This window comes from Mauremys reevesii, linkage group 2 (assembly GCF_016161935.1).
Source record: "Mauremys reevesii isolate NIE-2019 linkage group 2, ASM1616193v1, whole genome shotgun sequence".
In the NCBI taxonomy this organism is placed as follows: Eukaryota; Metazoa; Chordata; order Testudines; family Geoemydidae; genus Mauremys; species Mauremys reevesii.
The window spans coordinates 73,275,669-73,289,341 of record NC_052624.1 but is presented as its reverse complement, the minus strand read 5'-3'; the positions used below and the strand labels follow the sequence as shown (position 1 = coordinate 73,289,341).

The window sequence follows — 13,673 nt, the reverse complement described above, 5'->3', positions numbered from 1 at the left end:
TAGTGCTTTAATCTAGTCCTGCTTAATCTAGTCTAGGTTAGGACTAGATTATAGAGCACAGTAGCAGGGTCCACATGGACACCTATATGTGCAGCAGGTTAGTGTATGGTAGATTTACATCCCCACTTGCTGTGAACTAAATGTCTGTGTAGACAAGCCCACAGAGATAGGAGGCTGAAAATGGAATGAGAATTTTAAGACTTCTGCAACAAAAACTATGTATTCCTTCTTCAGAGACAGTCAAAATCTACTGTGTAACTAGCTAGAGAAAACCAGTTGCAGGACTCTCTCACAGGAGAGGACTCTCAGTTTATCTTGTAATGTCCCTGGCAGTCCTTGCCAAGTCAACAGCATATAGTTGCAAAATGTTCATATGGAAAAATCTGAAAGATTGGAAAATCCTGCTTCAGAGCTTTCTTCATTCTACCGTCCTTAGAAGGATCATTGACAGTCTCTATTAGAAGTCTTTGTCCCACTGGTCCAGGAAAGATATGGGTCTAAAACACAAATTATGGCAAGCCTAATGCTTGTTATGTCAAAACTTATTCTCAATGGGGCAACGTTATTATGGCACTGAGCCTCCAGTCTCTTTCCACTAGAGTTTTACAAAGCACCAATAGTTTTTCTTTGAGTGATTGTTCACATCAATTCCAATTAGGTGTGTGCGCACCACGTGCCTGGTCCTCAAACTTTTTCCCTTAGCAGCTCCCATCGGGTCAGCCAAGGAGCCCCGTGGAGTGGCTCCCTCAAGGCACTCAATATATGACCCTGCTGACCTGACCCCCGTTTGGTTTCTTCTTACCATCTGTGGTGGCACTGGAACTGTGTTAGCTTGCTCACCTGCAAGTCTTCCATTAGCCATTCTTAGTTTTCTTTTTTGAAATATTTCTTTATTTTCTTGTTAGTAGTATAGTCGGTGAGTAGATCATTCCCCTTACCCTGCCTTGGGCTCTGGTGCATGCCTCAAGCCCAAGGATTTAAATCTTACAGTCTATTCAAGAAGACTATGCCAAACAGTGACCTTCACGACTCGTGCTTGAGGTGTCTCGGGGAAGCACACCAGTCTGCATGTTGCAATATCTGCAAGTCTTTGAAGCCTAGGACAGGAAGGAACGTGACTTCTGTTTGAAACAACTACTGATGGAAGCCACACTCCATCCTGAGGCACCCGACCGTCAAGTCCGGGCTCGAGCTCGGTGTGCAGCACCCCAGTGTCGGTTCACAAACCGGTACCGAGGAAGGACTCTGGTGCTAGAGATCCTTGGTACTGAAGATCCCTGGCACCGCAGCACAGTATGGCGCCCCGGGACTGGTCAACATCTCCAGTGTCCCTTAACTGCCACAAGAAGGCCGACAGAGGGAGCTCTCCTCAGAGAGCGAGACCATCGGGGAGACCTTGCTGCCCCAGAGGAAGGACGTAACTTCCAAACAGCAAGACCCCATGCGGTCAGCTCCGGCGACCCAGAGTACCATTGAGTCCAGCACCCAGTGACTCTCTGGCAGGGCTTGAATTGATGGAGGAGTAGGAAGCTCCCTCCACCCCAGATACTTTCTAGGTTGCAAGGGACCTGGTAGAAAATACTCTCTCTCAGCCCCCTGCTGTTAGAGACAAGCCCCTGGCACCACTACCTGGGAGCCATCTAGAGGCAAACCGGCACTGATGAGGCCATCTTCCTCTCCAGACCGATACCATTCATGGAACCATTCCCGGTCTTCTTCACCCCCGACACTGGCCACAGCACATGACAGCAAGACCCAGGGAGCGTGTTGCTTGGAATCTCCAGCACCGGGGAATTGACACCAGTCACAATCACCCTCTATTGTCCGACACCATGATATGGCCCCGGAACATAGGAGCCACTCCCCAGCACCGGACTTGCAGCACTGGTTTCAGTCTCAGGAAAGCCAACACCATTCGTCTATACAGTTGTTGCGGCACCAATCTCTGACTTCCTCCTCGCAGCACCGAACACTGGCACAGGGATCCTCAGCACTGCCGTGGTCATTGCCCTCAGGATCCTCGGACTCTGAGGACAGCTCCTACTACTCACAGCATAGTAGGTACAGGTCAGACAAGTGTGGGAGATACGCTTCTTCGTCCTGGCAACCTCAATGGCCACCTGCTGCACAATGGCCCTTCTGGACCCCCTGGGCTTACCATCAGCCCCAGGGTACCCCTTCCAGGGTTTCTAGGTCCATTATATCGGGGCATCACCGGGCACAGTCACCAGTGGACAGAACCGCCCCTTGTACCACAGAGGTGGCTCTTTCCAGACTACCCCCGCATACTACAGAGGGCACATTGGAACCAGACCCAGATCCACCCTCATCCAGGGTCCCGTCAGCCCACGCTGAGCCACTTGGCACCAACGCATCCTAGGACCAATCTGAGCATGTGATGGGCCCTGATGACCCTGTGTCTCCACTGGCCTCTTCTTTGTCTTTGACTAATGAGGAAGTGGCAGGGGCCTCAACTTCAGGTCCTCTGCCTATCAACCACAGGGGCTCCCAGGACATATTCTGCCAAATTGCCTGTAATATGGGCCTACAGATGGAGGAAATCATTGAGCCAGAGGACCTGGTGGTGGACATTCTTATGCCGGAGGCCCCTTCCAGAGTGGCGTTACCAGTTATTAAGACTATTGGCAACAATTATAGTGCTTTGTGGAAGACTCCAGCCTCCATTCCACCGACCACCAGGGGTGTGGAAAGAAAATACTTTGTTCCCTCTAAGGGCTATGAATTTTTGTTCTCCCACCCTTGCTCCCTGGTGGTCTCTGCAGTGAATGAGAAGGAGCATCAGGGTCAACAAGTACCAGCTCCTAAGGCCAAAGAGGCCAAACGGATGGACCTCTTTGGCAGGAAAATTTATGCCACAGGGGGTCTACAGCTGAGGATAGCTAACCAGCAAGCTATCCTCAGTAGATATAATTTTAACTCATGGGACTCCATATCAAAATATAAGGAGTTATTTCCCACTGACTCAAAGACTGAGTTCTCATCTCTAGTTGAGGAGGGGAAGGCAGTTGCCAGAACATCCCTGCAGGCCCCACTCAACTTGGCTGACTCTGCGATACATACCATTGCCTCGGGGATGGTCATGAGGAGAACAGCTTGGCTCCAAGCATCTGGGCTTCCCCCGGATGTTCAGCAGACCCTGAAGCACCTTCCCTTTGAGGGTGCAGGGCTGTTTTCTGGCTGCCTTCACAGCCTTAAGGACTCCAGGGCAACCATGAAATCTCTGGGGATGCACACACCTGCCTCACCCAGAGAAAGCCCTTCAAGCCTCAGCCAGTGCAACAGCAGGGGCAATACCAACCCAGCCCTAGGCAGGATACTTATCACCGGAGGGGCAGGAATTCATGACGTAGGCCTTCCAACCCTCCCTCAGGCCGAGGGCAGGGCCCAACCAAGCCATCATCGGGACCAAGCAAGGGTTTTGAAGGGACGCCTGAGGATGGCGTACCAGCCACCACTACGGATCCTTCCCCACGTTTTTTGAACCGTCTCTCCCACTTCTACCATGCATGGTCCCATATAACATCGGACAGCTGGGTTCTTCGCACAGTAGAAGTGGGATATTCTCTCCAATTCTGCTCCTCCCCCCTCACCCCTCTTCAGGGACCCCCTCATGATCAACTCCTTATCCAGGAGGTGGAGGCGCTCCTTGCCATGGGAGCGGTGGAGGAGGTGCCTCAGGAGCTAAGGGGCAAGTGATTCTACTCCTGTTATTTCCTAATCTCCAAGGCAAGGGGGGGGGGGGTCTCAGACCCATCTTAGACCTGCGAAGACTCAGTCAGTTCAAGGTAAAGTTAAAGTTCTGCATGGTCTCCCTGAGCACAATTATCCCTTCTCTGGATCCGCGGGACTGGTACGCTGCCCTTGAAATGAAAGTCACATACTTCCACATAGCCATCTGGCCATCCCACAGACACTTCCTGAGGTTCATTGTCAACCACAGACATCATCAGTTCACAGTGCCCCCATTCAGATTATCAACAGCCCCCCGGGTTTTCACCAAGTATACGTCAGTCATCACAGCCTTTCTCTGAAAGAGACAAGTGCAGGTGTACCCCTACTTAGATGATTGGCTCCTGCAAGGGCGCTCCAGGGAGCAGGTGGAGTCCCCTTCAATGTATACCCCAACTTCAGTGTATACCCCAAATTAAGAAAAACAGTAAAAGAACTAAAAAAGAGCCACTGTGGCTTAACAACCATGTAAAAGAAGCAGTGAGAGATAAAAAGACTTCCTTTAAAAAGTGGAAGTCAAATCCTAGTGAGGCAAATAGGAGCATAAACACTGCCAAATTAAGTGCAAGAGTGTAATAAGAAAAACCAAAGAGGAGTTTGAAGAACGGCTAGCCAAAAACTCCAAAGATAATAACAAAATGTTTTTTAAGTACATCAGAAGCAGGAAGCCTGCTAAACAACCAGTGGGGCCCCTTGACGATCGAAATACAAAAGGAGCGCTTAAAGACGATAAAGTCATTGCGGAGAAACTAAATGGATTCTTTGCTTCAGTCTTCTTGGCTGAGGATGTTAGGGAGATTCCCAAACCTGAGCTGGCTTTTGTAGGTGACAAATCTGAGGAACTGTCACAGATTGAAGTGTCACTAGAGGAGGTTTTGGAATTCATTGATAAACTCAACATTAACAAGTCACCGGGACCCGATGGCATTCACCCAAGAGTTCTGAAAGAACTCAAATGTGAAGTTGCGGAACTATTAACTAAGGTTTGTAACCTGTCCTTTAAATCGGCTTCGGTACCCAATGACTGGAAGTTAGCTAATGTAATGCCAATATTTAAAAATGGCTCTAGAGGTGATCCCAGCAATTACAGACCGGTAAGTCTAATGTCGGTACCGGGCAAATTAGTCAAAACAATAGTTAAGAATAAAATTGTCAGACACAGAGAAAAACATAAACTGTTGAGCAATAGTCAACATGGTTTCTGAAAAGGGAAATCGTGTCTTACTAATCTATTAGAATTCTTTGAAGGGGTCAACAAACATGTGGACAAGGGGGATCCAGTGGACATAGTGTACTTAGATTTCCAGAAAGCCTTTGACAAGGTTCCTCACCAAAGGCTCTTACGTAACTTAAGCTGTCATGGGATAAAAGGGAAGGTCCTTTCATGGATTGAGAATTGGTTAAAAGACAGGGAACAAAGGGTAGGAATTAATGGTAAATTCTCAGAATGGAGAGAGGTAACTAACGGTGTTCCCCAAGGGTCAGTCCTAGGACCAATCCTATTCAATTTATTCATAAATGATCTGGAGAAAGGGGTAAACAGTAAGGTGGCAAAGTTTGCAGATGATACTAAACTACTCAAGATACTTAAGACCAAAGCAGATTGTGAAGAACTTCAAAAAGATCTCACAAAACTAAGTGATTGGGCAACAAAATGGCAAATGAAATCTAATGTGGATAAATGTAAAGTAATGCACATTGGAAAAAATAACCCCAACTATAGATACAATATGATGGGGGCTAATTTAGCTACAACGAGTCAGGAAAAAGATCTTGGAGTCATCGTGGATAGTTCTCTGAAGATGTAAACGCAGTGTGCAGAGGCAATCAAAAAAGCAAACAGGATGTTAGGAATCATTAAAAAGGGGATAGAGAATAAGACTGAGTGATGTTGAGAAAGTGGATAAGGAAAAAAGTTATTTACTTATTCCCATAATACAAGAACTTGGGGTCACCAAATGAAATTAATAGGCAGCAGGTTTAAAACAAATAAAAGGAAGTTCTTCTTCACGCAGCACACAGTCAACTTGTGGAACTCCTTACCTGAGGAGGTTGTGAAGGCTAGGACTATAACAGTGTTTAAAAGAGAACTGGATAAATTCATGGTGGTTAAGTCCATAAATGGCTATTAGCCAGGATTGGTAAAGAATGGTGTCCGTAGCCTCTGTTCGTCAGAGGATGGAGATGGATGGCAGGAGAGAGATCACTTGATCATTGCCTGTTAGGTTCACTCCCTCTGGGGCACCTGGCATTGGCCACTGTCAGTAGACAGATACTGGGCTAGATGGACCTTTGGTCTGACCCGGTACAGCTGTTCTTATGTTCCTGTCCGGTTAGTCAGAGAGACCTTCCACAGGTTGGGTCTCCTCCTCATTGTAGACAAATCAACTCTGTCACCCACCCAATGAACAGAATTCATTAGGGTGGTGCTGGACTTGGTTCAGGCAAAAGCCACCCTGCCACAACCCAGATTCCAAACAAACACTGTCACACATCATTCAGACACTCAGACAATACCCCTCGATCACCATGAGGACATGCCTCAGCCTCTTGGGACACATGGCAGCACGCACCTATGTGGTACAGCACACCAGGATGAGACTCAGACCATTCCAGGCATGGCTCGCTAAGGCTTATCACCCGGGTCGGGACAGTCTAGACTTGGTAGTAACAGTACCGCCATGAGTCCTTGGCACCCTAGGATGGTGGTTGGACACTCGCATGATCTGCGAAGGAGTCCCATTCAACACCTCTCAACCATCCATGACCTTCATAAGGGACGCGTCAGACCTCGGTTGGGGGGCACACCTAGGACACTTACAGACTCAAGGCATGTGGTTGCAGTCTGAGATCCTGCTCCACATTAACATAAAGGAACTCAGAGTGGTAAGACTAGACTGCCAACCCTTCCATACAGTATTGCAAGGTCACTGCATGGAGGTGCTGACCAACAACACCACCGCTGTGTTCTACATAAACAAGCAGGGCGGAGCCTGCTCCTCCCCTCTCTGTCAGGAGGCTCTCCACCTGTGGGAGTTTTGTGTAGCCCACTCCATTCACCTGGAGGCATCCTATCTTCCAGGAGCACGCAAACCACCTCAGCAGATCGTTCCGCAGTCATGAGTAGTCTATCCGGATGGACATCATCCACTCCATCTTCTAGATGTGGGGATTTCCCCAGGTGGACCTATTCGCCATAAGGCTCCTTCCAAGCACACAGCCCACGATCAATCTTGGATGTGTTCACGATGCAATGGAGGAACCACCTACTGTATGCCTTCCCTCCGATACCACTCATCCACAAAGTTCTCCTCAAGATCCGCAGACACAAATCAGAGATAATTCTGCTCGCTCTGGCGTGGCCATGCCAATGTTGGTATACTACACTTCTGGAGCTGTCAGTCAGCACCTGCATTGCGCTGCCGCTCCTTCCTGATCTGATTACGCAGGACCATGGCTGCCTGCTTCACCCAGACCTCCAGTCCCTGCACCTCACGGCCTGAAAGCTTCATGGTTAAATGCAAGGGAGCTCCAGTGCACGGAATTGGTGAGGGAGGTGCTCCTTGGTAGCAGGAAACCTTCCACCAGAGCCACCTACCTGGCCAAATGGAAACATTTTTTGTGCTGGTGTAATCTCAGTCAAGTATCTCCACTCCAGGCATCTATACCATTCATCCTAGACTACTTCCTACACCTGAAGTGGCAAGGCCTGGCTGGATCATCTATCAAGGTGCACCTCTCAGCCATCTCAGCTTTCCACCCCGGAGAGTTGGGGCGTTCAGTCTTTGCCAATCCTATGGTGGGCCATTTCCTTAAGGGCCTGGAACACTTACATCCTCCGTCAGGCCTATCGATACCGACTTGAGACCTCAATCTGGTCCTAGCTAGGCTTATGGGACCCCCATTCAAACCACTCGCCATATGTTCCCTTCTGTATCTCTTGTGGAAGGTAGCCTTTCTAGTTGCAATCAGATTGGCCAGGAGGGTATCGGAGCTAAAAGCATTAACCTCTGCCCCCCAAACCCCCCCCCCCACACACACACACTCTTCCACAAAGACAAGTGTGATAGACTCAGGCCAGTTGGGTACAGCAGAATAGCTGAAGGAAGATATACAGGCCACTGGATTAACAGTTTTCTGTTCCCTGACTGACCAGAGCAGGGGCTGCTCCAGGCTAATGTGAACACCTGACTCTAATTAACCTGTAAAGAGTCAGGTGAGGCCATTCAGTTAATGTGACCACCTGACTCTAATTAAGGCCCTGCTGTTACTATAAAAAGGGCTCACTCCAGTCAGGCAGAGGAGCGAGGGAGTCAGAGGAGAGGAAGTGCGGCTGGTTACTGAAGACACCCTCAAACCATCGTTAAAGGAGCCCTAAGGGTGAAGAAGGGAAAAGCAGGAGAGCTGTGGGGAAGTGGCCCAGGGAAATGTAGCAACTCTGGCAGTGAAAGGTTGGCTGCCAACAACTGCTACCATTAGGGTCCCTGGGCTGGAACCCGGGCCCGCCCTCTACTCCGGGTGCTCCAGTCAGTGATTCCTTAACTCCGATCCCACCCCCGTGGGAGAGCTTGGGAGTCACCTAATTGGAATCGACATGAACAATTACTCGAAGAAGAAAAGATGATTACTCACCACCTTGTAACTGTTGTTCTTCAGGAGGTGTTGTTCACGTCCATTCCAATACCCACCCTCCTTCTCTTCTGTCGGGGTAGCCGGTAAGAAGGAACTGAAGGGGGCTTGAGTTGGCAGGGTCATATATAGAGCACCATGAGGGAGCCACTCCAGGGGGCTCCTAGGCTAACCCGATGGTAGCTACTAAGGGAAAAAGTTTCTGATGACCATGCACACTGTGCACACACACACCTAATTGGAATGGATGTGAACAATACCTCTTGAAGAACAACAGTTATAAGAAGGTGAGTAACCGTCTTTTATCTTCATATACTTACTAAGCACTATTGCTTAGATTTGGCTTTTAAACAGGAGCAGTTTAAAATTTACTAGTATTACAGAACCTTTTCCTGGTCTAGAGGGTACACAAGCTCTCCCTTCCCATAAAGTGATTTAATTTGGCTAAGTTGAGTCCCAAAGGAGAAAAGATACTCAGGGAGTGTTTGGAAAAGGCTGTTTGTGCAAAACCCAGCTAAAGTGTTACCTGTGAGGTTCTGAGATGTTAACATTTTAGTAATGGAAGAAAAGTTCCCATGACAAAATAAATGGCACTACAGCTAACTTTCGGGTAAATGAGTTAGTGCCAGACTGGAGAGATGCTGTGGCATTTAACATTACACAAACTGAAATTCTGCATTTTGAGTAAAAAAAGCCAAATACCAAATACATATAAAGAATGTTTAGAACAGTGCTTGACTGTGCCTAGCTTTGTGCAGGTATACAGGGGGATGAAGATAGAATACAAGGATCCTTCATTTACTAGTGTCCCCGGTCTGAGGGTGAATACAAGGACTGTTCTAAGATCAAAATGCTGCTAATAGTGCTAGTTTCCCAGAGTGGATGGGAAGAATCCAGGTCCTCCAATGTTTTATACACTCTGCTAGTCCTGTTCAGGCAGAGTGAGCATCTTGTCAAACAGTACTGCAGTAATTGCACTCTAGGAGGCACTGTATACACCTGAAAAACAATATTACCTGAGGTTCCCACTGGGGTGGTAAATCTCCTCATAGCTGTCTAGCATGGGTTGGGGCTTAGAACTACATTTGGATAACTTCAAAGTATGCTGTCAATTTGTAAAACAACATGTGTTTACATCATAATTTTAAGTCTGATGAGCTCCTAGAGGATTAAATAATGCAGGATGCACAATATGGAAATGCCGCTACAAGACTCCTATTTTTGATGAACATGCCTCACTACTCTTAGCTATCAGCTACATGTATCCTTAGCATGTTATCTTTTTATTAATAATATTGTACTAATTAGTTTAATTGTGATGGTTAATGTTATTTCTCTGGATTTATAGAAAAATAAAAAGTAGCACTCATCCAGAGCACTAGGCACACTGACCCACATTACAAGAACAAAAAACACTAAATAGCTGACTCCCCCAGCTCTGAAAGTCAACAGAACTTTACTGCTTACAGAACAATAAAAAATATTAAAGCTAACTTAAATGTTAACTGTGAAGGTGTTTGTCTGCAATATTCCAAAAGAAGAAAAGAGCATATGGTTGTTTTCATGTAATTTAACACTATACTTTAACAAAAGTTTAGCTCAATTATCTAAGACAAAAGCAAGCCAAAAAGATAATTTTAAAATATTGTCTTCCTCAGAATGGTGCTAAAATGATTTCCACAGTTTCCCTAGCCAGATTAGCACTCACTGTGCTATCAATCTCTTCACAAACTATAGAGTATAGTGCTATAGACTACAGACTGGTCCTGGAAAAAAAAATATTAACCATATACTTCCTTTTGTGCTTTTTTTGCCTTTTATGGTTTATGCTTAGATAAAACAGGCTAGTTTTTAAATTTCAGGCTTGTCATAAACTTAGCCTTATGAATGACAAGGTCCTTTTAAACCAACCAATTAAAAAAAATATCTTAGACAAGAGTAATTGCACATCACTTTCTCACTAGCCATGCAAAGTAATTTATTTTAATAATACTCAATTATAAATTATTTGTGAACCAACATCTCCTTTCAATACAAGGGCATCCGTGAAGGAAATCCATTGGGAGTGAGACATATATTATACAATACACACACACACTACATTTTTCCCTATTGTAATAATAGCATGTTCTTAAAAAGAAAATCTTCCAACATTATGACTGGGAAAAAACCCTCTGCATATGACTATAACTTTATTTATAAACAGTGCTGAAAAATATGCATTATACCATTTTCTGATAGCTGGCACATTTCAAGTCTTTGCAGAGCAGAAAATATAAGTAATTTGTTTGCTTCTTCCAATGCACTTCTATACCATTTCTTTTTTCTCTTGCATTGTTCTGGCTATGGAAATAAAGAGAAACTTTTACTAAATATCTTATCGTTACTCCATTTTTCTACACTTTGCATGAGTCAAAAAAACAAACAAAAATATAGTACTTCAAAAATATTAAATAATGACTAAAAAGAATTCTAGACAGCAAAGCATTTGGATAAACTCAGAGAGGTCTAATTCAAGATAAATGCTCCTGTATCTATTTCTTGTAAACTACTCTGGGTGCAAAGGATAGAAATTTTCTAGTATTTTTTTTGTAATTGGGCCCCTTTCAACATAGAACGTGCATTCCAAAGTGCTGCAGAGAGCCCAGTTCTGTAGCTCTTTATTGTGTTTAACTTCCTACTTAATGAAATCAACATTTCAAGTCTATACGGACTGCAGAATTAAACCCCAAAATGATCTTAATTCACCAGAATACTTACAATATCATTCATAAACCCTTTATGAAGCACTCCTATAGAAAGTTTATCCTGATCTATAACAAGATGTGACTACATAATATTTAATTTTTATCTGAAAGAACTACCTGACTAGTCTGTTAGTCTATAAGGTGCCACAAGACTCCTTGCTGCTTTTACCTGACCTACAGTATTAATGCAGTCTTGTAAAAAGTACTAGGCCAGGAAATACCTACTATTCCAGTCTGTAAGATTTGTGTAAACTTTGCAAATGTAGCCTACTTGTATTGGGAGATGGAAAGTGCTCTCTGGGCTAGTTATTTGGAGAGGAGAAAGTGAGATGATGTGGTGATTGTGTGGGTAAGCAGAAGAAAGGAAGAAGAGAGAACATGCATTTGTGGAAGGATGTGGTGATGATGGAAGGAGTGCTGCCACTGGGGGAAGGTGAAGTGGTAGAGGCACCAAAAGGATGCCACACAGCATGATGAAGGTAGGTCTCTTGAAGACTCTCTTGAGGCTTCTTGGATATCTTCCTCCAGTTCTTTGCAGCCTTGATCTATCCTCACCTGTATTTAGGGTGACCAGATGTCCCACTGTTTCATTGTTTGTCCCACATCCCGACCAATGTATGGTTGAGATGCCATTTGTCCTGATATTTTGCACTCTGGCTTTTTTTTTTTTGGCACTTCGGCGGTGCCCCTCCCTCATGTGTCCCAATATTTTGTTCTTGTCATCTGGTCACCCTACCTATATTCTGGATGCAGAGAATGAAACAGTAAGAAGAGTACAGATGACAGCATTTTGAGAGGGCTACTAAAGGCAGCTCCTAGAGGAGTTGGCAGCACAGTCTACAGATTAAGCACCAGATTCCACCCAACTGCTCAAGTAATTTACTTGCTGTGAATGAGTAGAAGCTGCAATACTGCATATATGGAAACACACTGAACATTTTAAAATAGCACTTTAGCCCTTCCATAATATGCACTGAGACAGATCAGCTGAAATTTCATTACTATAAAGGAAATTGATATTTTAGAAGAAAAAACAATTGCAAATGTTTGATGTAAGAGTGAAATTTATTCTTGGCGTACTATCCTCAGTCCCAGAATGCATATATCCATATATGGCTGAAACACATTTACAAGGAACATTTTCTTTAAGTAGCACGGCAAATCCATCCTGAAGAAAATGGTTTTATCTTGTTGCTAGGGCCCAGTATTTAAATCTGCATCTTATCCATGAACATTCAGAAGTTGTAGGGTTTTTGCTCTCTGTGATAAAGAGTATTGAATACTGCCGATGAACATCTTATCTTCTACCAACATCCAAGCTGTTTACTGGAGATTCCCTGACTGAGTATTTTTGGGCTCTTTATGTTAACAGATTTTCTTTATGGGAATATGCAGAAGTGATTGAAAAGAGAGGTCTGAGAAAAAATGGTTACTAAGCTTTCTGTAACTGTTGTCTTTGAGATACATTACTTATGCCCATTCCAGTGTAGGTGCTTCCCCCGAGTACAGCCGCCAAAAAGTTTTCCCTCAGTAGTATCCATCGGGTCAGCTCTGGTGCCCCTTGGAGTCGCGCAGTCATAGCACCAGTATAAAGGGTCTTGCCAAACCACAGCTCCCTCATTTCCTTCTTGCCGGCCAACTCCAACAGAGGGATAGGAGGGAAGGTCTTGGAATGGACAAGAGCAACACATCTCAAAGAACAAGTTACGGAAAGGTTAGTAACCATTTTTTCTTTTTTGCGTGCTTGGTCATGTGCATTCCAATATAGGTGACTCTCAAGCAGGTGCAGGTGGAGGGTTCAGAGATTATTGACATGCTGATTACAACACCACTGTGTGACTCCCTCAAGGCACTCAATATATGACCCTGCTGACCTGACCCCCGTTTGATTTCTTCTTACCATCTGTGGTGGCACTGGAACTGTGTTAGCTTGCTCACCTGCAAGTCTTCCCTTAGCCATTCTTAGTTTTCTTTTTTGAAATACTGTGCACTGTTCAGAACATTTTGAAATCCCTCATCTGACCGGTAAGACTGTAGGTATGACTTTGCTTTGTCCAGTTGTTCCATTGCTCCAAGTATATCAAGGTCAACACTTTGGAGTCTCTTGCTTACATATATTTCAAACAGTATGTCATGCCACAACACTTAAGCCACACAGAAATTTGAAGTGATGTATGTTTCTGGTGATTCCATTTCCCTCTGCCACTGTTCTCCCATGAACAGTTCCTGTCATAGCATTATCCTCCATAATGTCCACTATGGCATCATCTATCTTCCCAATTTGGTGTTTGATAGGCTTTATCACCTCCACTCAACTTTCCCATTGTGTGGCACTCAGTAGTTTCAGTGTCAGAGAGAGGATGTTCCCAGATGTTGCTTCAAAATTTGCCATTGATGAGTTGATGCAGAGAAAAATACATAAATGCTTTCAATTACATTAAAAAATTTAGCAGCCTCACTAGAAACTGATGCTGCACCACTGACCACCAAGTTCAATGAATGAGAACTGTATAGGACAAAAAAAGCTTGAGGGTTTAACTCTCGGAT

The 13,673-nt window shown here is 45.0% G+C and overlaps 1 protein-coding gene across 13 annotated transcripts in view; it reads right to left on the bottom strand.

The window, feature by feature from the left end:
* ZCWPW2 (zinc finger CW-type and PWWP domain containing 2) overlaps positions 1–13,673 on the bottom strand; it is a 119,492-nt gene that overhangs the window by 67,432 nt on the left and 38,387 nt on the right. For all 13 annotated transcript variants that reach the window (XR_005594977.1, XM_039527102.1, XM_039527105.1 and 10 more), the window contains one exon: positions 10,608–10,722. Coding sequence is in view for 12 of the 13 variants with exons in the window: in XM_039527102.1 (XP_039383036.1) it covers positions 10,608–10,722 (115 nt within the window). In the remaining variant the exon portion in view is untranslated. The remainder of the gene's footprint in view (positions 1–10,607; positions 10,723–13,673) is intronic.